The sequence below is a fragment of the Mus caroli genome, unplaced genomic scaffold, assembly GCF_978045245.1.
Source record: "Mus caroli unplaced genomic scaffold, Mus_caroli_1 scaffold_6, whole genome shotgun sequence".
Classification (NCBI taxonomy): Eukaryota; Metazoa; Chordata; class Mammalia; order Rodentia; family Muridae; genus Mus; species Mus caroli.
In genome coordinates this window covers 32,794,063-32,817,877 of record NW_028227261.1, presented here as the reverse complement: position 1 = coordinate 32,817,877, position 23,815 = coordinate 32,794,063, and the positions used below count along the sequence as shown (strand labels likewise).

At 49.0% G+C, this 23,815-nt stretch overlaps 2 protein-coding genes across 2 annotated transcripts in view; one reads left to right on the top strand and one right to left on the bottom strand.

Annotated features, from left to right (window-relative positions):
* Epha10 (EPH receptor A10) overlaps positions 1-4,202 on the top strand; it is a 34,625-nt gene extending 30,423 nt beyond the window's left edge. Inside the window, exons 12-17 of the mRNA XM_021161184.3 lie at positions 68-129; positions 341-544; positions 765-914; positions 1,067-1,260; positions 1,667-1,822; positions 2,002-4,202. Of these exons, the coding sequence (XP_021016843.1) occupies positions 68-129; positions 341-544; positions 765-914; positions 1,067-1,260; positions 1,667-1,822; positions 2,002-2,116 (881 nt within the window). The 3' untranslated portion in view covers positions 2,117-4,202. The remainder of the gene's footprint in view (positions 1-67; positions 130-340; positions 545-764; positions 915-1,066; positions 1,261-1,666; positions 1,823-2,001) is intronic.
* Positions 4,203-4,954: 752 nt separating this feature from the next.
* Positions 4,955-22,763, bottom strand: Cdca8 (cell division cycle associated 8). The gene is made up of 11 exons (XM_021160240.2): positions 22,682-22,763; positions 22,452-22,591; positions 22,218-22,346; positions 18,499-18,539; positions 13,709-13,781; positions 10,399-10,517; positions 8,711-8,775; positions 7,923-8,015; positions 6,942-7,068; positions 6,289-6,375; positions 4,955-5,502 (listed from the first exon to the last, which is right to left on the bottom strand). Exons 2-11 carry the CDS (start codon positions 22,543-22,545, stop codon positions 5,458-5,460), a joined length of 873 nt encoding a protein of 290 aa, XP_021015899.1. The 5' UTR covers positions 22,546-22,591; positions 22,682-22,763; the 3' UTR covers positions 4,955-5,457.
* Between the last annotated feature and the right edge of the window lie 1,052 nt (positions 22,764-23,815).

The following is a 23,815-nucleotide window of genomic DNA, read 5'->3' as shown; positions in this document are numbered from 1 at the left end:
GGAGGTGGTAGGGGGCGCTGTTCATAGGCAGAGGCAGTAACTCCGTGTGTCTCTGTCCCTGATACAGGAAACCCCTTGATGATTGTCACTGAGTACATGAACCTAGGGGCCCTTGACGACTTCCTCAGGGTGAGTAGCCAGTTGGAGCCCTGGGTGGAGAAGTATCGATGCCACAGGTTTTCTTGGCTCTTCTCTTTTCTTTTGGGGGTTGGGGTTGCCAGTGCTCCCGTTGGGCGGGCTGGCCCGATGCTCACAGTCCACCAAATCCCAGAGGGATGTAGACGCTCCCTGGGTGATCTGAGTGTACAAGCCCTGGCTTCAGTCCTCACCCGTCCCCTAGCATCACGAGGGGGAGCTGGTGGCTGCGCAGCTGATGGGTCTGCTGCCTGGGCTGGCATCGGCCATGAAGTATCTGTCGGAGATGGGCTACATTCACCGGGGCCTTGCAGCCCGCCGAGTGCTCGTCAGCAGCGGCCTCCTCTGTAAGATCTCTGGCTTCGGGCGCGGTCCCCGGGATCGAGCAGAAGCTGTCTACACTACCATGGTAAGGAGCCCCTTCTTTGCTCGCACGTGCTCTTTCTCTCCGTTCAGCCTCCTTCCCTGCCTGGTCTCTTCCCTCTGGTGGTACCATGCCTGCGTCAGCCTGGCAGCTTCCTCAGATGTGGAGGGGTGAGGGACTGGCTGTAGTAGGTGCTGGTGGCCTGCCTGGATGAAGCCTGCTGGTGACTTAATGCTTTCCTGCTCTGCCCTGCTTACCCACCTAGAGTGGCAGGAGCCCAGCGCTCTGGGCAGCTCCTGAGACTCTACAGTTTGGCCACTTCAGTTCTGCAAGTGATGTGTGGAGCTTTGGCATTGTCATGTGGGAGGTGATGGCCTTTGGGGAGCGGCCCTACTGGGATATGTCTGGACAAGATGTAAGTATGGCTCCAGCTCCCTGACCTCTTAGCAACCAGACCTCTCACTCCCATCCCGCCTAGAGTCCCAGGGATGGTGGTGGGTGGTAGTGGTGGTGGTGGTGGTGGTGTGGTGGAAGCATCCTGTCTGCTTCCCATCTCTGGGAGCCTAGGTAATCAAGGCCGTGGAGGATGGCTTCCGGCTGCCACCCCCCAGGAACTGTCCCTCCCAATTGCACCGACTGATGCTCGAGTGTTGGCAGAAAGACCCAAGTGAGCGGCCCAGGTTCTCCCAGATCCACAGCATCCTGAGCAAGATGGGGCAGGAGCCAGAACCCTCCAAGTGTGCCTCGACCACCTGTCTCAGGTACATCCTCACTGACCCCAAGCCAGACCAGCCAGCCAAACTATCACCTGTCTGTAACTATTCTCCCAAGTCCCCATGGCAACCAACCACCTCCTGGTACCTGTTCAGGTGTGAAGCTCAGCCCATTGTCCAGACCCATCTGACATCCCCACCTGCTTCAGGCACATCTTACCTCATCAGGCAGTCATGCCCTGGAATTTGCCCTTTAATCAGCTCAGCTTTCCACTTACTTGAGTATCCTGACCCACGTCTTCAGAGGCTTTTGGGTGCCCAAGAGAGGCACGATCATCACTGGGTGTGGTCATCTTACTTTTCCCCTTGTCTTTTCATGAGCTGCTTTTCAAGAGTGACTGGGTCTTATGCCACATCCTGGCTGTTGTCAGACTGTAGCTTCTCTGCTCCTCAGGCCTCCCACGCCCCTGGCAGACCGTGCCTTTTCTACCTTCCCCTCCTTTGGCTCCGTGGGTGCCTGGCTGGAGGCCCTAGACCTGTGCCGCTACAAGGACAACTTCTCTGCAGCGGGCTACGGGAGCCTAGAGGCCGTGGCTGAGATGACTGCCCAGTGAGTCTAAGAAGCCAAGGCCAGGGCTCAGGGAACCCAAGGGAGCCCCTTCCTACTTGGGAAAGCCCCACCTGTCCTGGACCTGGTTCCTGTCCAGAGAAGGGGAAGTAGTGGGTTGGTTCCATGGGATGGGTAGGAGAAGGATTGGCTCAGTTGGACATAACTATTCCTCCTTGCAGGGACCTGGGGAGCCTTGGCATCTCTTCCGCAGAGCATCGAGAAGCCCTCCTTAGTGGGATCAGTGCCCTGCAGACTCGAGTGCTACAACTACAGGGTCAGGGGGTGCAAGTGTGAGCAGCTCAGCCCTGCCCAAGGACCTGCAAGCTACACTCCCGTTGGGTGGGAGGCGTGCTCTTCCTTAGTGGGCCCTGAGCTGGTTGGTACCACGTTGTCCCATTTCATTTTTCCTCTCAACACCTTGCTGACCTAGTGGTCCTAAAACGAGGTTCAGATCCCTGGATAGAACCCCAGACATAACAGTAGGAAGGAGGTTAGGGTGTCAAGGGAAGATTGGGGTGTCAAGGGTGTTGGTTGGGGGAGAGAGTTTCGGTTGTTGTCCTGGCTCAGGCCCCTTGAGCTTCCACACTCAGTGGGGATTGGGCCTAATCAGTGGGCATCTCATTTCCCTAGAGAGCTTTTGACTTGCCAGGCAGAAAGGGTCCCTGAGAGAGACCCATTGGTTCTGGCAGGGACCACAGCTGCCTAGGCACCTGAGTACGGGAGCCTGAGCCAGTGGGTGGTGTCCCTTATGTCCTGTGCCTTGGCTAGGTCTATCTGTATACTGGTACCAAGGCCCTAGCAGGCAAGTGGTGCTGAGCTCAGGGTCTGGACCCCAGGGGAACACTCCAGAGCTGATGTCTTCTTGCCTGAGGGTAGGCAGTTCAGGATGAGAGCCAGGCTCCTACTTGGCCACACACAGTCCTGGTGCTTGCCCTAGGCCCGGATGTCTGATTTGATTGCAACTGATTTCAGAGGAGCACAATAGGGGTGTTCTTCTACATTCTGGAGGAGAAAGAGACTGAGGAAGGGGTGTGATAGGCTGGTCTAACCCCACTATATACTTGGGGAAGTCAGAGCCTATATATAGTCTCAGAGCCAGGGTCAATGCTAAACCAAAATCCAGGGAGAAGCCTAGCCCTGGAGAGAGTTTGCCCAGCCCTATGGTACTAGCACTCCTCCCTGGGAGCACAGTGAATCCTCTCTGGGTGAGCTCCTTCAGGCTGCTCAGTCCCTGTACACAACCTAAGAGTTTCCCTCCAGCGAGCCTCCCTGTATGATCTTCAGAGCGTTTGAAGGAGTATGGTGCTAAGCTGACCTATCTGCAAGGGCCTTGAGACCAAAGCCATCCCAGGAGGGCAGAAAGGCTGCTGGATGTGGACAGGACAATGGAGGTTAAGTTTAAGTTTGTCTACATGATCCCTGATAGATGCCTGTTTTGCTATGTAGGGAGGAGGGGTGGCATGGGATGAGACAGAGCAGGTGGGAGTGGAGAGGGGTAGGCGGGATAGAGAACACCTTTGGAGGGGATCCCCCCAGGCACAGGGGAATGGGCAAGATTGTGGATGTTTGTATAGCGGGGTGTCCAAAAAGGCTTCTTAAAGTCAAAACTGAACAAGGCCTTGCAGGGCAGTGTGTCCTCTCCTTGGGGTGAATGGCATCAGCAGGCTCAGGGTCCAAGCAAGGATGTCTTAACAGAGAGCCTGGAGGGGGGCTGTAAACCACACTGCATCTTTGAGGAGTACCGCAGAGTGGGGAGCAGTGGCTCCCAGCAGTGCCTTTGGCCTTGACCTGCCCTCAGCAGCAGCTCCCTCAGAGCCTCCCCCATTTCCAGCTGTCTGCTCCCTGGGCACCTGACTGAGCTCCGTGACTGGGGAATACTGGGACACTCCCACCTTTGACAGAACTGGGGTTATCGAAGCATCCCCACATGCTCTTCCTTCATCCTCCCTCTAGGGAAAACTGGCCCAACATCCAAGGCTCATGGGGACCAGTGCCCTGTCTTGGGTGATCAACCTCACCCTCATCTCCAGCTACATCAGTCATTAAGGTCAAACTCCTCCCCTCCCCAGCTGTTTGCAGAGGGGTCCCTGGCTGTGTTGGCAGGACTTCGGTGTCCAGGGTAGACCTCCCCTCTCATGAGGAGGTCCTAGAATCCTGAGGGGTCCCAGGCCTCATCCCTGCACAGGCACCAGCATGATACAGGGTGCTGGGTCACTGGGGACCCTCCCCAGATTTATTTTTATATATGGAGCTATTCACTGGACAGAGGGAGGTCACCCACCCAGGGGAGGGACTGGTTGTGGGTGGAGGCTCCTTTGCGGAACTCTAGAGATGTGTTTATATTTCTGGGTTCGATATACAGTACCAAGTAATAAAAACTTGTCTGTGTTATGGTCCTCCTGTGTGTCCTTGTTGAAGCACTGAGCAGTTGTGAGTGGGGACTCTGAACACAGAGCCTGGGTATGTGTGTGCCTGAGAACCTTCTTTGAGGGTGGTCTGTCTCTGGTATGAAGAATGCTAAGTATAGTAGAGACACAGGTCATGAGACTGGACACGGGCCAGGGGCACATGGGACACACTGGGGGTCACGAGGCTGCTTCACAAAACCTATCAAAGTGCTGGAGGAGGGGCCTACAGCCTTTGTGGAGCTGGGGACAGGGAATGCCGGGCTAGGTTATGGATGTGCATGGGAGTTGCTCCAAAACTGTTTAGGACACAGGTGGATGGCCATCTTGGACCTTGGAGCATAGATGTGAGCTAGAGACTGACCTCTAGGGTCACCACAGAAAGCTGAAGCCAGCACAGGAGGGAGGGAGGCCCCTCAGTGAGCACGGGGAGTAGGGGGGATCCTGGAGAGGCTCCAGCACAAGGTAGCTCAATGGAGGGACCCAGGAACCAAACTGCACGGAACAGTATCAGTGTAGAGAGGGAAGTGAGCCAAGTCCCACCCTCTGATGGTCCATCCTCCTAAGCTCCTGGGACAATGTGTGGGGAACACGCCTGGTCTGAGTTACCACAACCCTGAATCTTGGGGAAATGTTTCCACACTCCTGAGAAGGCAGCTGTCCAGGCATGCCCATGTAGCTGCAGCTCCCAAATAACCAGAGTGAATGCAGATGACCAAGGACTGACTTAAAACCACAGCAAACTAAGATTTATTGAAAACAGCAAGCTTTCAGTAGACAAATCAGCTGAGATGGTAACTGATGTGTATGAAAGCCTCAGCAACAGAAAACCAACTTGAAACACATCTGCCCATAGAGGCACAAATGACAACAGAACAGAACAGCGAGAGCCGTGCACCTGGACCTGCATGGAGCACAGACCCTACTGCTGACTGCATAGCCTGCCTGGGCCTGGAGGCCTTTAGGACAGTGCTCTAAGCAGTGTTTATCCCCGGTGGGACCTCAAACCATACAGTTCTCAGTCACTCCGCACCAAGGACACAAAGGCCCTGACTAGCCCTGTGCTCCCCATCTAAATTCCCACTAACTAGAAGTGTGCAGCAAGACACCATAGCTGTCAGAGAGACAAGCACCATTGCAGGTGTTGGCAGTGAAGCACCCCACAGAAGGACAGATGTGTGCACTCTGCTACTGCAGTCCCTGCTGCCACTTGTGTGCCCTGTTGTCCTCTCATCGGCCCGTCCGTATGCTGCTGCAGATCTGGGCAAGGCGGCTCTGAAACAAGGAAAGGTCATTCAAGATGTGCTCGGCACACTAGTCCAGTCAGCTCTTAAGTCTACTCAAGCACAGGATTGGTTTTAAAGATCTGTTTATTTTTATTGTATGTGTGTGGAGGTGTCTAGTGTCTGTGGAGGCCAGAAAATGCACTGGATCCCCTGAACTAGAGTTACAGATGAACTGCCATGTTTGCCGAAAGCCAAACCTGGGTTCTCTGCAAGCACAAGTGCTCTTGTCTCTCCAGCTTCCCAAGCCTGGATCTGAGTGGAGACTCATTTCTTTTTTTTTTTTTGTTTGGTTTTTTTTTGTTTGTTTGTTTGTTTTTCGAGACAGGGTTTCTCTGTGTAGCCCTGGCTGTCCTGGCACCCACATTGTAGACCAAGCTGGCCTTGAACTCAGAAATCGGCTTGCCTCTGCCTCCCGAGTGCTGGGATTAAAGGCGTGCGTCACCACGCCCGGCTGAGACTCATTTCTTAAACGAGGCAGTGAGGCACTCGGATGCTGGAGGATGACTCTCCCCTGATGTACGTATTAGTACGTATTAGGATCCCAGCTCCAGGCTTGTCCTACTCCTGTGGTACCTACCCTTCACTGATGTACACAGACTGGACTTCCAGCAGCCATGCCTTTAGCTCAGGCTTCCACCCACACCCAAGCACAGCTGACAGGCTGTTCCTCTTGAGAAAGAAGAGTAAAGTAAGAGCTGGACTGTGCTTCTCAGAATCCCACAAAGGCCAGTGTCAAGGGCAACCTCCTCCCTGTGGAGGCGAGTCTGGGACTCACCGAGAGCTTTCGAATGCTTCCCAGGGCCTCTGGATTCAGCTGAGCAATATCAATCCTCTGCAAGTCACTGGCCAATAACCGCAAGCTCTAGATGGGGGAGAAAGGGTGAAACACTCCAGTCAGCAGCCAGTGCTCGCTCCCAGGGTCTCCCTGATAGTCTGCATATAGTGACAGAAATCAGCCGGGATGGAGAAAGGACGATGCAGGTGGATGTTAGCCCTCAGGAGACAATGGCACCATCAGTACTGTCCGTGGACCACTAGCTGGGTTATCCAAGTACAACAGCACACATCCACATGGGAGGTCAGGCCCCTTCTCTCGTGCAGGCCAAACTGCTAACCTGCTCTCCAAAGCACCAACAAGCCAGGCCAGCTTGTTTTAGGATCTCTGGAGCCCCACTGTCCCACCCAGCCGTGCCTTCCTCTGCACTCCCTCTAGTGCCCACTGCTGCACACCCCACAGACGATGCTTCTCGCAGGCAGCAGAAGGCAGCTGAGGGGCAGATGGGCTTCGAGCCTGGGAGAGAACACTAGGCTCCGAGAGCTGAGGATCAGCCCTCTGAGGGCCTCTTCAGAGTCTCTGAAGCAAGTGTTGGTAAACACCTCAGGGAAGAGAGAGGTTGCACTGGCCTGCCTTTCCAGGGTGCCACTTACCGCACCGCCACCTATGGGCACACTGAGGGAGATCTCTTTGCTGTCTGCGAGAGGGCTGCCATTGATGGAGATGTTGTAAACTTGCTCTTTGGCTGCTGGAGTGCGTAGCCCTGGAGTCTTGAAGACCCTAAGGGGTGGAGAACTCTGTGAAGATGGCTGGGCAGACTGAATCATGACACAAACCCTTCCAAACTCATCTCATCTCAAGCACTAGTTTTCAAGTCACGTTTCTAAGAAGGCAAATTCTAAATTACAGGAGAACATTTTTCAAGCTGCAATGACTAAACACAGCTGGAGAAAGGAGGCTGCACTCAAACATGCATCCAGGAAAAGCCAACTTGTACCCAAGCAAATCCAAGACCAAAGCTCTGCACAGGTGCCCGCCCATTACCCACATGCGTGTGGTCCTGTGCTCCCGTCCTCAGGAGCTCTCAGGTCAAAGGCAGCTGATTCCCAGACTCCATCACACTGAGCCCCAGACCACCCTTCTCAAGACAGTACACTGTGGCTTTAAACTGGCTTTATAGCCAAGGATGACCTTGGGCTGATCTTCCTGCCTCCAACTCCAGAAGGCTGGGATTACCTGTTGGGATCACTAGGCCATGCTACCACCATGCCCTTAAAGACTGCACAGGTTTCCTGCAATCAACCAGCCCCCAGGGCAGGTATTAACTTCTGCTGTAAACAGTCGTGTTATGCTGGCTTCAGGAAAGGTGATATGACTTTCCTTCTTTCCGAAGGTACAGACGTAAGCAACTATTCCTATTTAAATGTCATCTGACCAGAGTGAGAGAGGCTAAAAGCAGAGGCTGCCCACTCACCACAGACCTATGTTCCTCGAGTGAGGATCGGGAGTGGGGTTGGGACAGGGGCCAACAGTGACCTCAGCTGTGCTCTGCGGTATCTCAGGGGCATCAGCTGTTCTACCCCGTGCTGTGCACTACTGGGCTCCCCAATCCAACTGTCACTCTCGGTACTCACCGGGAGTCAAACCTAGGTGTCATGCCTGGGGTTGGTTTCACCAGAGACGGCTCCAGCCTGCTCATAGCTGGCGTCACAAAGTCATGGCTTAACCTGCAGGTAAGATAGAGACAGCCATGAGGGGTTTCAAGTCACAGGTGCAAGGATGACAGTAGCCACAGAGGTCATGTCAGACGGTGTCCTGCACCTATCACATTGTGCAGCCTCCGAGCTGCCTGGGAGGGAGCACAGTTTACATTCATTATGGCTGCAGAAGTTCATGCCCGTAAGAACTTCCCTGCGATCACACAGTAGTGAGGAGCAGAGAGGCTGAGCCCCACAGTCTGTGGCAGCATGCGAATCCTCAGCCAGGTGGAAGAGCCTGTGGACCATGAGTGTGCACTGTGAAAGGCTCCATTCTCTCTGGCAGCTGGCTGCTATCTGTAGTCAGTGCCCTGATAGGGCCTGCTCTCCTTCAAGAGACATGCAGCCACAAGTCCTTGAATTGTACCTCCTTCCTCACAAAGGGTTCCTGTGGAGTCCAAGACCCATTTGAAACCATGCAGATTCCTAACTTAGCAGGGCCAGGAGGGTCATTTCAAGAAATTACAGGGCTGGAAAGGGGGCTCTATGGTTGGAGCACTTCCTGCTTTTCCAGAGGACCCAAATTCGGTCCCCAGTGCCCATATTAGGTGGCTCCAGCTGCTCCCCACTCATTCCCCAGAGCTTGTCTGCCTCTATTTCTGCCACACTGGAGGAGATTGGCCAAGGAAAGCAAACAGCACATCTCTTCCTGGAAGATCAGTCACCTTTTACTTCTGCCTCTTCCTTGTATGGACTGGGTTCTCTTCTTGGATGGAAGGCATCTTTTGACCTAAAGGCACAAACCTGAAGTCACTCAAAGCCTGGCAAAGGAGAAAGATAAAAAACGGAGAAGAACCAGGTTTTGAAAGGAAAAATAAAACTCAACCTAAGAAGGTTCGTCCCAGTTGAGCACAACAGCACCAGGTGGGCGGACATGGGGACAGTGAGTTTAAGGCCAGCCTGGGCTACAGTGAGACTGCCTTAAAAACCTAACCAAGCTAAATTATGTGAATTTAGTGATTAAAATATGTAGAACCTGAGAACTCTGAAATAGAGGATGTGGGCCAAGATTAAAGGGAACTCTTGTGTGTCTGCACGCGCACGCACCCAGACACAAGTGGCCCTGTGGAGAGCAGAGAGAGATGCTGGGTGTTTTCCTCCAGTGCCCCCTCCACCTTGTTCGAGACACTTGTTCTCTCACTGACTTTGGAGCTGGTCAGGGTGGCTCATTCCCACTATGTTCCTTAAAGTACCACTATAGGGTCACTCAGGACATCCCAGGTGCCCAATGCAGGGAACACTCTGCAGTCCTCATCTGATCTGGGAATGCCTGACAAGAATCCTGTGCATCTCCCCAGACCCTGCATCTCTCTTTCTTGTTGTCTGTGTGAGTTTTCATCAGGAATTCCTTTCCACCTCCCATCTAGTGCCCATATGAATGTATAAAGACCCAAGCATCAGAATCTCTCTCCTCTCTCTCCACCCTGCGGAGCTCCATGCTAGAATTCCATGTAGCCCAGATATCCTGAAAAGTCCCTAACTCAGCAGGGCAGGCAGCTGGCAGGTGCAGCCCTGGCACCTTAACCAGCCACTCTGCCTCCAGGGTCCTACAGCCACTGGATAGCAGCTGTCTGCTCCAGAGAGCATTGATCATCTCAGCTTCCTCATTTCTTAGGCCAACCGAGCATACGTCGTTCAGAGAACTCACCCCAAAATAATCCCTACTCTTTTTTTTTTTTTTTTCAAGGCATTGAACTCCAGGTTATCCTGGCTGGGTTCCCTGTCCTCTTCCATTTATTCTGAGTAGTTTTGAAATATCACCGGCTCTTACCATTGCCTAGCTGGCAGAACGGAAACTCAAGCTCGGGCCACTGGGCCCTCCATTATCTGGTCTCAAACCTCTTCCTGTTCCTTGGAAAGATTTTCCCTCGCCTGTCCCAAGCTGTTGTCCCCTACTTAACTAGCGAAGCTCGCTCTGAAAGGAAGGACTGGCTGTGTGTGTCCTAACGTTTCCCACTCCCTCCTCTTCCCAATGCACTTCCCACTTGTCCGACAGTGACCTGTGCTATCAACTGACACTGAGTGCAGACTTCTCAACCTATGAGCTCTGCCAGCACAGCACTGGGTTTCACATTGAAAAAAAATTGCTTTATGCACACGGGTGTTTTGTTTGCAGATATGTATGTGCGTAGCATTGTGTGCCTGGGGGCTGTGGAGGCTAGAAGATGTCAGAAAGCTTGGAACTGGAGTTATATAGTTGTGAGCCACCACATGACACTAAGAAATGAACCCGGGTCTTCTGCCAGAGAAGCCCATGTGCTAACTGCCAAACCATCTCTCCAGCCTCACCCCACACATTTCTGTATTTGCATATTTCCTGTTAGCACATATTCTTAACTACTTGACTCCCTACTTTTGCAGATCGAAGATTCTTATGGCTCTTTCTTGTTCTTCCTCCTCCTCTTCCTCCTCCTTCTTCTTCCTCTTCTTCTTCTTCCTTTATCGATTCCTCCACCTCGATTACCTTTCGCTCTATAAGAAACAGTTTTAGGAGTTATTTCTGTGAGAACCTGTTCTGCTCAGCGGGGTTCATAGCACTGCCTTCCACGTAAAAGCCCCTTAAAGATGAGAACTTGCTATTTCCACTGGAATCATTCATACATCTTGTTTTTTGGTTTTTCGAGACAGGGTTTCTCTTTATAGCTCTGGCTGTCCTGGAGCTCACTTTGTAGACCAGGCTGGTCTCGAACTCAGAAATCCGCCTGCCTCTGCCTCCCGAGTGCTGGGATTAAAGGCGTGCGCCACCACGCCCGGCTCACTCATACATCTTAAACATCCCTGGTAATCCTTGTTTCTTCCAAGATAATTACGTCATTTATAAATAGTAATGTTATAACTAGTAGTTCTTAACTTGTGTTTCATATTGCCAATGGGCCTTTTGTTCATTCGGTCCACAAATAACAACTACAGGCACAGATTTAGTTGCCTCAGTTACAGACAAGGCAACCAGCGAGTTTTCCTTAAAGCTGGCTGGACTAGAAAGCCGCAGCACCAGGTCTCACGCTCATCTCAGTTTCTTCTTTAGTAATTTTTCCATTTGTGGTGTGTGTGTGTTTGTTTTTGAGATAGGGCCTTGCTACATACCCTTGGCTGGCTTCAAATTCACTATATAACCCAAGCTGCCCTCGAACTTGGAATTCTCATGCTTTAGCGTCCCAAGTTCTGGGTTTAGAAGTGTATGCCATCATTTTGGGCCAACTCTGTCTTATTCAGAATGCTGAACTAGCCCTACAGTACTATTATGTAGTTCTTCAACTACTCCGATTGTTGATTGTTAATTTTTATTTTATGCGTGCAATACATAAAATTATGTATACATCACATGCCTACCTGGGGCCGAGGAAGTCAGAGGAGGGGATCAGATCCCCTGGAACTGGAGTCACAGGTGTGACCTACCACATTAGTGCTGGGAACTTAATTTGAATCCATTGCAAGGGCAACAAGTGTTATTAACCATGCCCTCTCTAGCCCTCTAGGAAATCTTTTATACAAGGATTTAAACAAAGGCAAACAATCAACCAATCAGAGTGGTTGAAGCATGTGTGCATGCGTGCATGTTTAGCCCAGGCTGGCCTCATACTCACTGTAGCTGAGGCTGAGCTTGAACTACTCAGACCCCTGCCTCCACCTCCCAAGTACTAGGATGACAGGTGTGTGTCCCACCAAGTATGGTTTTGTTGTTCATTTTAAAACAGCTTCCTACATAGCTGTAACGTCAAAGAGTTATAAGAACACTTGTTAACCGTTGGTTGATGATGGCCCTGCTGTATTTAGTCTTGGGGTGAAATCAGAAGACACAGTCCACCTGCTAACCCCTCAGCCAAGCAAAACTTGCGGAACTCAAAGAGAAGGTGGTATCATCTAAACACCTAAGTGACAGTGGAGGCCAGAAGTAATGGTGTACACGTTTAACTCCAGTGTCTGGGAGGCAGGGGCAGGTGGACCTCTGCCAGCTCAAGGCCAATCTGATCTATATAGTGAGTTCCAGGACAGTCAGGGTTATGTAGACAGATCCCATCTTTTTTTTTTTAAAAGATTTATTTATTTATTATATGTAAGTACACTGTAGCTGTCTTCAGACACTCCAGAAGAGGGCGCCAGATCTCATTGCGGATGGTTGTGAGCCACCATGTGGTTGCTGGGATTTGAACTCTGGACCTTCGGAAGAGCAGTCGGGTGCTCTTACCCACTGAGCCATCTCACCAGCCTGACAGATCCCATCTTAACAAAACAAAACCCAAACAAACAAACAAACAGATAGTGGACCTAGCACACTGAACAAGACTAGGAACTCTGAGTCCTATCCTATGTGCAGCAGGCAAACACCCGTGCTCTCTTCAGTCTACAGGACAGGTGTAGTGGACAGAGGCTCACAGAATTAGCAATGGTTCAGGTTCAGTGCTAATCAGCCCAGAAAGTGGCCTGCACATCCAGGCCATGGTTCAGGCCTGCCTTCATCTAGGTTGAATGCATCGAGCTGCCACTGAGCAATGGCAGTGACATGTGGTCCAGTTCTTTTTTTTTTTTTAAACTGAGACAGGGTTTCTCTGTGTAGCCCTACTGTCCTGGAACTCACTCTGTAGACCAGGCTGGCCTCGAACTCAGAAATCCGCCTGCCTCTGCCTCCCAATTGCTGGGATTAAAGGTGTGCACCACCACTGCCCCGCTTTAAGGTACAGGTTTTAATTCACTCAGCCTGATTCCATGCTCATTACTTATAGCTTGGCTTCCCAAGGGGCTGACAAGATGGTTCAGTGGGTAAACTTGCCACCATGCCTTATATCCTGAGTCCAGTCCCTTTGATCCATGTCTACAGGAGAACCAGCTACTGTAATTTGTCCTACCGGCACACACCACCCTTTTCCCAAATAAGTAAATGTAACAAGTCTCACAGCATGGGGCATACATGTGAGAAGATTTTGCACAGGCAGATCTATGAATGCAGTCACAATTTAATGCTGACAAGTGTTTCTCTGAGATTCTCTTCAGGCCTGCTGAGGATGCCAGGGAGTCTCCCTTATACTTCTGGAGAAAGTGCACAGGCACCGAGGCCCGTCTTCAGCACAGACTTCCCTCTCCTTTCATTTTTACTTTAGCTCACACATTAGTCTTGCAACCACTGAATACCGTGACCCAAATCAAAATTTTATACTTAACAGAGAGACACTAGTGAGGCCTGGTCTGAGAAGCCAACAAAGCTCCCTGGACCTCAGCTCTTTGTTCCACAAGGGTTTGAAATGCCCTTACACCAGGCATGCTGGCACTGTCTCTAACCTCAGCACTGAGGCAGGAGGATAGACAGCTCCAGGCTCACTTATGCTGCACACTGAGACTCTGACTTACACCATTAAAGGTCTCGAGAGATGGTCAGTGGATACATGCTTGCCATGTAAACAAGTGTGAGGAACAGAGTTCAGACACGTAGAACCCAGGGAAATGCCCGTCCATAATCCCATGGATGGAGACAGGGCATGTGGCAAGTTGGCTAACGAAGAGGTAAGCTCTGAGTTCAGCAAGAGACTCTGTCATTAAAGTGGAGAGTGGCTAACACCCAAGGTCAGCAGCCTCTGCCTCCACACACACTCACACATTTATCTGTGCTCTCACACACACCATAAACATATACAAACAAAATTATACCAAAAAAGGGGGAAAGTACTCACTTTTAACAGATTTCAAAGGTGTCTGAATAGCTTCAGCTGTTAAATTGTTTATTTCTGTGATGTCTCGATCAGCCTGTGACAAACAGCCAAAAGTAGTATAAGAAATAATAAGTATAAGCCAGCACATATAAGAAATAGCAAGTTAAGGTACAAATGAATTATAAACCTACCACACAACGCAAGACCAAAGATCTTGCCAATAACCTGCTTCTGGCTACACATTCATTCTTTCCTTGTTCTATTTCCTTGTCTCTTCTGTCATTCCTCAGAGGAAGGCTACGATTAATTACTTCACTTGTTTAGAAGGGAGTGTGTGTGTGTGTGTGCATGTATATGTACACACATACATGCACATGTATGTATGTATGTTTTTATACACACATACACACTCTTTGCAAAATTCAAAACCCTTTTTCCATTTTATTTGTATACTAGTTGTTTGAGACAGGGTCTCCCTACTCAGCCAAGAGGACACTGAGTTCGTGGTCAGTCCTTTCTTCATGGGACACTTGTAACCATGACTTGACACAGGAGGATGAGTGGATCAAGATCGCAGAGAGGGATCAGGAGGTCACTCTGAGACTGTCTATGCTCAGCAAGAAACAGTTCTCTAACAGACTAATGTTGTCTACCATGCTGTTAAAAAGGAAGCGGGACACTGCTGCCAACTTTGCACCATCTGTATGTAGTAATGACGGTAGGCTTCGAGCTCACTGCTGGTGGCAGGCCACTGACACAGTGTAAGAGTTAACACCACAGGCCTGACTGCAAGGTTGGATCTTGGCTGTCTACTGAGACCAAGGATTCCAGGAGTCCTAGAATAGCTCTCTCTGTGCTTAATTTTCATGCAAATAAAGTTTACATGTTATTAACACCTGCCTTTCTATGTCAAGTGTCTAAGACTCAGTAATTCTATATGGCGTCTTGAATGAGCTTGTGTGCTAAGACAACAGTTCAGGTACATTGATTTAAGCTTGTCCTGCGACTCCACTGGAGGGAGACTCCTGGAAGCTTATACCTGGCTTCCCCTGGTTTTGTTTTGTTAAGACAAGGTCACTCTATGAATCCCTGGCTATCACAGAATTCACTATGTAGACTAGGCTGGCCCCTATCTCCAGAGATCCAGCTACCACTGCTCCCGAATGCTTGAATTAGCGGGATACACCACCATGTCCAGATGCGTGACTTCCTCTGAACTACATGGGACACGTCCTATTGTCCCTTGCTCACTGTTTTGTACTCTTGGGATAAGTGTCATCGCCATGTGTATAACTATAGGCTGAGGCCTGTGAGTCTTCCTAGGGAATCACTACACCTGAAACTCCACCATTTGTAAGGCTGAGGAAGGAGGACCAACATGCTCAAGGAGAGCCTGGCTATTCGGAGCCCCAATAAATCTAGGCCAGAGCTTTGGGGTCAAAGTATCATTCCTTCCCTAGGTTTCAAATCAAAGCTAAAGTTGGGATCCTCTCAGTTTGATGTGGTAGTGTTGGATCTCCCACACTGCAGCACAAGGCTTATTTGCAGTTCTGTATTATCTAAGTAACTTAAAACAAGAGAGACATATTAGCTAATGAGTGTGAGTCATCTCGAATGTTTTGAAACATTAAATCTGGCTCTCTGCAGGGGGATGAGTCATGGAACCTATTGCAATGAGACAGAGTGTGGACTAAGATGCTTTACTGGCTCCTGGTCTGCCCACGTGTTTCCACCCTTCTATAGCACAGGTCCCCAATGCTTTACCTCCCTAACTCAACACTGGCTTCTAACTAACATAACTGCTGAAGCTGATGGATGCCTGCTACTCAGTGAGACTATGAACCCTAAGTCACTGTATCCTTTCAACCAAAGACTCCAGTTTTGATGAACTCATACAAACTATGATAAACTTTCTTCCCACGAAAATAGACAAGTGTGTGGACACACAATTTATATACAATTTTATCATGCCAACATACTCTGTGGAAGTCAATGGCAGACTAGTTCCCAACTCTGCCCAATAGAACTTTCTGCAAGGCCAAGATCATTCTTTGTCTGTCCTGTTCGAAATGGCAGCAACTAGTAACATGGCTGCTGGCCATCACAGATGTGGCTACTGTCTGAACAAATGCATCCTTCATTTTTGCCTCTCTTTGCTGCCCTCAGCCTTGGGATGGTGCTAGGAGAGAATATAAAAAGTTGTGGTGTGCTGAGCCTCTAGGGAGTATCAGTATCACTCAGCAGGGTGGCGTGACAAGGCCAGTCAGTCTCTATGTTACCCAGTCTCCTAGGCTTGCTCACAACTTAATAGATTTAAAGGCATTTAACCTCTAAGGTTCTCTACTTCCCTTGCAAGTTTAGGGTAAAAAAAACCACAAGGAAGCTATCAAAACGGAACTGATTCCCTCTGACGGTTTAGGAATGACAAGTCCACCCTTTCCTATGATACTCTGCATAACACGAACCATGTCTGTGATCAAAAGTACCATCTATCTAAGAATGCTATCTGGTCCTGTGATCCTCCCCACGACCTACCTGACAGCAGCCTTAAGTTCCCTTCCCTTCCATTCTGATCCATGGCTACAAATAGGGTCCCCACTACTGTGTGAGCCAAAGCTGCTCTCTCAACCCAGAGAAATACTTTAACTTCATGTACTCATGGGTGTGTGCACATGTCTAAGCCTTCATGTGGTCAGAGGACACCTTTGATCAAATGCTCTTCTCCTTCTACCTTCTATCTGGGCTCCAGGTATTTAACCCAACTTGCCAGTTGTAATGTCTACCTACTGAGCCATTTTGCCAGCCCTCCATCGGGCAGTTTATGATATTGAATTTTCTTTCTTTTTTTTTTTTTTGGTTTTTCGAGACAAGGTTTCTCTGTGTAGCCCCGGCTGTCCTGGAACTCACTTTGTAGACCAGGCTGGCCTCAAACTCAGAAATCCACCTACCTCTGCCTCCCGAGTGCTGGGATTAAAGGCATGCGCCACCACGCCTGGCTAGTTTATGATAAAAATTACTACAAAGGGGAAAGAGAAAGATTGTGGGGGAAAGAAATATCCCTTCCCAAATACACTTCTCTGGCACCTTTCCAGTTGGTTACTCAGACTTACAGGCTTCTATGGGTGGACCCAGGCTACCTCTGAGAAGCTCTTTGGTGAAATCCACTCCACCTTCTCTGCAGTAGCAAACAGCAGAGGCGGGCAGAGCCTTGTCAGCAGAGGTCCCAGCTGCCTAAGAAGATCTGCACAGGTAGACTGCAAGGCTAACGCTGGCCCAGGCAGAGGTTAGCTGGATGGCCTAGGAGACAGCTTGTGTAAACAGGATGACCTCTGATCTCCTTGGGCTCTTTTCCTCACCTCCCATGATGTGCAGTCACCTCTTTCCCTCCAAGGGTCTCAAGCCCCTATGTATAAGCCCTTACTTCAAGTTTCTTTCCCTACCCTCTGATGAATCCCCATGTTCATCTACATGTGTACGTTTATAAGTAATCCAACCATTTCCAGTTTACTTCATAGATTAACATTATTCATCCTTCAGAGGAAAGAGGAAACACACAAACTTCCCTACCAAAGTGTTAGGGACAGGCCACAGAACTCCCATGCCCTTCTGCTATGCACTCCCACCCACCCCGGTGGCTCTTGAACCCTGTTTGTTTAGGGGCGTGTGGAGGAACACAGGCATGGCTGACTGTTGGCCACAGGCGATCAGCTTACTTTTAGGCCTTTATTCCATAGGATGTGCTCTGAGCTCCAATCCTCTGAGGGTATAGCTGAGTTCCCTGGCAAACAGCACCCCATCCAGTGTGCCTGAGGACTTTCTATAGGTCACTTCATTAATATAGACCCAGGCAAGGCTAGCAGATGTTCACTGTGACTAGCAAAGAACTCCTACCACTGTGACCATGGAGCTGCACAGGACAAAAGGCCAAATATTCTAATACAAGATGCTCTCATTTCTGTAGTCTTATGAAACTAAGAGGGCAGGGAGTAGGGACTGGACAGACAACTCTGGTTGAAAGCACTAGTTGTTCTTACAAAGGACCCAAGTTCAATTCCCAGGACCTACCTACATGGTGGCTCACAACCTTCTGTAACAGTTCAAGGGATCCAACACCTTCTGACATCCATAACCAAGCATGCATGTGGTACACATACATACATGCAGGCAAAAATATAAGGATTTAAATAAAAAAATCCTTAAAAAGGTAAGGCAATATAGAACATGTGGGCAAGAAGGTAGACAAATCTCCAAATATGCATATAACCCTGTGTTCCTTGGTCCCATGGAGGTAGGCAGGAGGATAATGAGTCCCTGGCCAGCCTGTGTGAGACTGACTCAGGAAATCAAAAAGTAAATAAGATGGAGTAGCATTTGTGTATAACTTAAAATGTCTTATAGTTTGTTTAAATTTTCTCTAAACAAGTCAGAACACTTAACGTGAGGTAAATCCTATATAAATAGTTGCTCAGTTGTAGCCCTTAGAGAATAAGTATGTAAATATTTAGTGTAGATACAATCTATTTTTTCTGAACATTTCTGACCCATGGTTTGTTGCAAGCCCAGAGAAGCAGCTCACAGATGGAAGGAGGGACTGTCACACAGCACACTCCTTTTTTAGGACTGAGATCTATTTGGATTTCATGTATACAGTAAGGACACAAGTATAATGTTTTTCAGTTGACACAGATAATATCCCCTGACAAAACCTTTTCTACAGTAGACACGCAGTAGTTGGATTTTTTTTTTTTTTTTTTTTTTTACAGAATTAAACTTACAAACTGACCAACTCAAAACCAAAATGGTTCACTTACTTTTGCTGCCTCTTCCAGAGCCTGCTTGTTTCCTCCTAGGGCTTAAAAAGAACATCATATTTTGTTACTCTCAGGTTTGAATGATACTGCCTTTCTAGCACCACCAATTTTCTTTCTCACAGTCTGACACCAGTCTGTGTTACAGAATATTTGTGAACCCCAGGACTGTGTTATTTAATCAGAGCAGCAAAGCCTTCCCTCTAGTACTATCTTGAGATCTTTCTCCAGTGAGACCCTCCCTGTCGTAGCTAGTGGCTCTACCATCTCTGTCCTCAGAGTTCCTCTTGTTTCCTAAACAGGCTATCCTCAGACTCAGAGCTTGGATATAAGTATTTCTTCTGATCAGTAGACTTTTCTGTATCTTAAAAACTTCTATTCATTCTATAAAACTCAGCTCAAATGCCACATTAAAACTACTTCAGCTAGGTGTGGTGGCACACACCTTTAATCCCAGCACTGGGGAGGCAGAGGCAGGCAGATTTCTGAGTTCGAGGCCAGCCTGGTCTACAGAGTGAGTTATAGGACAGCCAGGACTACACAGAGAAACCCTGTCTCGAAAAATGGAAAAAACAAAACAAAAAAACCTACTTCCAACTGTAAATACTTATGTACAAAGTACAGCAAATTATTCAAAAGCTACTAAAGCTACTTAGATGTCTACTCCCGCCTGAACTGACTTCCAGATACTATCCCTTGGTCCTGGCAAAAAGATATAGAATGAAAGCTTAGGTGAGCTCCTCATTACAAGTCTTCACGGTCCCAAAAGTGATGGAGCACGCCTTTAATCCTAGTACTTAGGAGGCAGAGGCAGGCGGATCTCACAGTCTGACACCAGCCTGTGTTACAGAATATTTGTGAACCCCAGGACTGTGTTATTTACTAGAAAAACTCATTTTTAGTTGTGTGGCTCAGCCTTAACACACACCTTTAATCCAAGAGCTTTTTGCTTGAGTACTGTAAATATGACTAAACAGAGTCAACCATAGGGCAACCAGCTGACAGGAAGTGAGCATACGATTATTAGGAAAAACCATAGAGAGTAAGAACAAGTCAGGAGGGTGGATAGAGAGACATACAGGAAGTAGAAGGGAGGAGCATTCAATTTGAAGGTTTCTTGAGATGGCCTGGGAGAGGCATGCCTTTTGGGATATCAGCTGAGGGGGGAGGTCAGCTGGGTGCTCTCTCTGCCTCTCTGAGCTAGCAGGATCTCACCTCAGCATCTGGCTCCCAAGTCTTCATAGGGAAAATCAAACTATTGAGATTTTGTTAAATCAATAAGCCTGGTCTAGAGAATGAATTCCAAGACAGCTGGGGCTACACAGAGAAACCCTGTCTCAAGAAAAAGACAAAAACAAAACAATGACCACAATTAAAAAAAAAAAAAAGACAAAGAACTCCTCATAGAATCCAGGGTCTACAGTTAAGATCCTGGGCCTTACAGACAGAATGATGGGGAACAAACAGACTCTGCCTCCATATGTGAGAACCTGAGTAATGTATCTCTCTGGGCCCCAATGTTATCATTCTAAAACTGGTCTACTTGCCAGCATGGTGGCACATGCCTTTAATCCTAGAACTTTGGCAGGTGGATCTCAAGTGTGTTCAAGGCCACCGTGATTTACATAAGAGTTCCAGAATAGCTGGGGTTATTAGGGCTACAAAGAGAGCCTGTCTCAAAAACAAAACTGGCTCATCCTATTAATGCTTATTCAGTTCATACTTACTGGCTGCTACTCTCATCTTGTTTGTAGTACTTTATTTCTAAATTCTGTATGAATTTTTAAGTGGTCCTTCTCCACTAGCCCTGTGGTGGGGACAATGTCTGCTTTTCCTAGGTGCATCTTTAGTGCCTAGCCTAGTGACTGACACTTAACTTTGTGGAAATGAATGAACAGAAAGATTAACAAGGCATGACAGAAGAATCTTGTTAGCAAAACGTGCCCTTGCACCTAGGAACGAGGAGACACACTGGCAGATACAGTGATGAGGAAGGCAGAGGAAGCAGCTGGAGAGAAAGGAGCCTCCATACTTCCTCAGGGGTTTCACAAATGGCGGGAAATGGGCTGGCGTTTTCCCCTGGTCAGAAAACCACTCTCATCTTTTTTTTTCTCCTCGAGACAGGGTTTCTCTGTGTAGCCCTGGCTGTCCCAGAACTCACTCTGTACTGGCCTCTGTCTCCCAAGTGCTAGGATTAAAGCGTGCGCCACCACTGCCCGGGTGTGATTATCTTGTTATGTTCACCTGGCAACCGGGGCTTTGTTTCAGAAGGAGACTAACTTGTTCTGCTTATGTTCTGCTTCTGTAACTCCGCCATTTTGCTTGCTAAATCCCCCATTTGGAGACCCCCCTACCACTGTAAGAGACTTGACTTCCTCACATCCAAATGCTGATCTCTCAAACCCTGCCTTAGGGGGAGGCAGCCTGTGTACACTAATGAAAACGCTTGCGTTAATTCATCTGGCCATGATGATTTGTGATTGGTCTTTTGTTTTTTGTTCTTCGAGACAGGGTTTCTCTGTGTAGCCCTGGCTGTCCAACTCACTCTGTAGACCAGGATGGCCTCGAACTCAGAAATCCGCCTGCCTCTGCCTCCCAAGTGCTGGGATTAAAGGCATGTGCCACCACTGCCTGGCCCACTCTTATCTTTGTAGTTCACAAGACAGAGCTGTTTGAGGATATTGTTCGAAATGAGCTCTGACAAAAACCAAATAATTTTTCTCTTAATTTATTCATTCATTTTAGAAGGCTGAATTTGTACAAGTATTTCCCGGATGTGTGAAAATTGTGTGAAATTGACATTTCAGTGTGCCCAGAAATCAAACTCATCACGGCTCTTTTGGAACTGTAACAGAAATGCAGTTCCAGAACTCGAAACTGTCTGTTACCTGGCCTGCTAAGGACAGTGGTTTGCCTACCCACGGGCTGAATGGCAGGCAGTTTCCAGTGGGACTGAGCAGTAGGGTCTCCCCAAAAGATGGATGTGTTCTACCGAAACACTCCCCCTGGACACAGAGATGCTGAGAAGACATGGTGCGTCCTGCTCTTACAGTTCTCTCCCTCCGCTGTTAAGCTGCAGGACAACTCTTACTGTCCTACTGAGTGACTGCATCCTTGCCTATTGGCAGGTAGGCTAGCATAGGTTAGGTCATGTCAGTGCAGAACAGCCTCCCCCAACCCCTGAAAACCTTCAATTATCAGCTCACTTTGTACTACAAATTTGAGGTCTCGGCTTCGCCCCTCTTCCTTCAGGCCTCCATCATGCTATTTCTGGTATATCTCTTCTAAAGCTCTCCCATTCAACAGGGAAGGTGAGATGCACTGTCCTGATAGCGCTCATCTGAAGGGTAATTCATGCCTACTTCTTTCCTATGGGCCCACCATCCTTTTATAAGTTATGACAGATGGCAATTTCCCACCAGTGGTTATTTTAGACCTTATTAAGAAGGGGACATCTGCCGGGCGTGGTGGCGCACGCCTTTAATCCCAGCACTCGGGAGGCAGAGGCAGGCGGATTTCTGAGTTCGAGGCCAGCCTGGTCTACAAAGTGAGTTCCAGGACAGTCAAGGCTACACAGAGAAACCCTGTCTCGAAAAACCAAAAACCAAAAACCAAAAAAAAAAAAAAAAAAAAAAAAAGAAGGGGACATCTGAATGAGTCCCTACAATAAGCTTTCAAGATAAGCACTCGTCGGTCACGGGGAAAACGCTAGCAGCTCTTACCGAAGTAGTCAAGCCACTTCATCCCTTGCAGCGCCTTGGGGAGCCGAAGGATCTCGATGTTGTACAGATTTTCCACCTCCTTGAGGAGGGTCTGTCGGTCGGACTCAATTTGCTTGGTTCGAACTTGCACTGCAAAGAGGTGAAAGCGGACGAATCCCGCGTCAGGTGTGCGAAGCCGTCGCACCCGCGCCCCAACCCACCCAAAACCCACGATCACGCGAATCCACCCCTTACCTTCGCGGTCGAAGTCCTTCAGGAAGGAGGCGAGCTTCCGGCTCCGCAGCGTGTTGGTCTTGGTTCCGCGGCTGCTGCGTTTCTTGGGAGCCATGGCGCCTGGCTGAGTCGAGCGAGGGGCCAAGCAGCCGGCTCCGCGACTGAGACGGGGAGAGAGGGTGTGAGCGGTCGGAGAGCTGAGAAAGTTCAGTCGTTGGAGTCTAGGTTTCCAGAACTCTGCCGAAACCTACCTGCGGGTCCCAAAACACAGTCTGAGGAACCCTCACAGCTCCAGCTAAGGGACGGGCGGCTCCTCCGCTAACCGCCACCCAATTCAAACTCAACGGGCACAGCCTAGCCAATAGCAAATCGCCGTCTTAGGACGGTTCTCACCACGCCCAATCACAATAAAGCTTCTTCTCCCTCCGACAGCCAATCCTCATGGAGGACTTCAATGCCCAGAAGTCATTGCGGCATACGCCATCTTTTCGCGACTCCAGAGTCGTGCTAACTGGAAGTAGAGTGATGAGTTCGTTCTTGTGAATAAGCGCGGTGTAGTTTTTGATGTACTCATTCGTGGACATCGCAGGATTTACGTTTTCCTGTTGATTTAGGAACAGGGCTGCAAATCTTAAAGGGAGGCGACAAAACTGATTCCAGAAGCACAGGTCCGGGAACAGACAGACCCCAGAGGCTCGCAGTCTAAAGCAGATTGCCCTGTCGTGAAGAAACCCCTTCGGAAGACCTGAAGCAACGATCTTCCTGCAGAAAGCAGGTAAGAGGACCGCCAGAATATCTATTCTTGAGTATCCGCGGTTACAAGACAGAGACACAGCTCCACTCTGCAGAGTGGGGAGTTCCCCTAACCTTTTAAGGACTTGAGCTCAGTTGATGGCCCTGACGCTGAAAAGAACCCAGCACTAGCTGATTTATGAACCAGAGTTACATGAACACATTTGCTACGGGACCTCACCATATAACGCTGGCTATCTTGGAAGTCTCTGTGTATACTAGGTTGGCTTCGAACTCACAGAGATCTGCTTGTTTCTGTCTTCCCAGTGCTAGGATTAAAGATGCATTCGACAACTCCCAGCCTAAAGCTGTTTTAAATACAGGCATAAGCACAAGAATTAAGAGAGAGACACCTAGGCATAAAAGACACTTGCATGCTCCTCAGAGAATCTCAGAAAGTTAGACATAGCCACGTGGGTGTGAGCTTCTCTAGGGAGATCAGCAGTTGATTTTCTTTTTCTTTCTTTTCCCCCAGTTTCTTGAGACCAGGCTGGCCTCAAACCCAAAACCTGTTTCTGCTTCCAGAGTGCTGGAATTAAAGTCATGTTACATTAGCCACAATTACTTATTTTGGTTGCTTTCAGGTTACATCT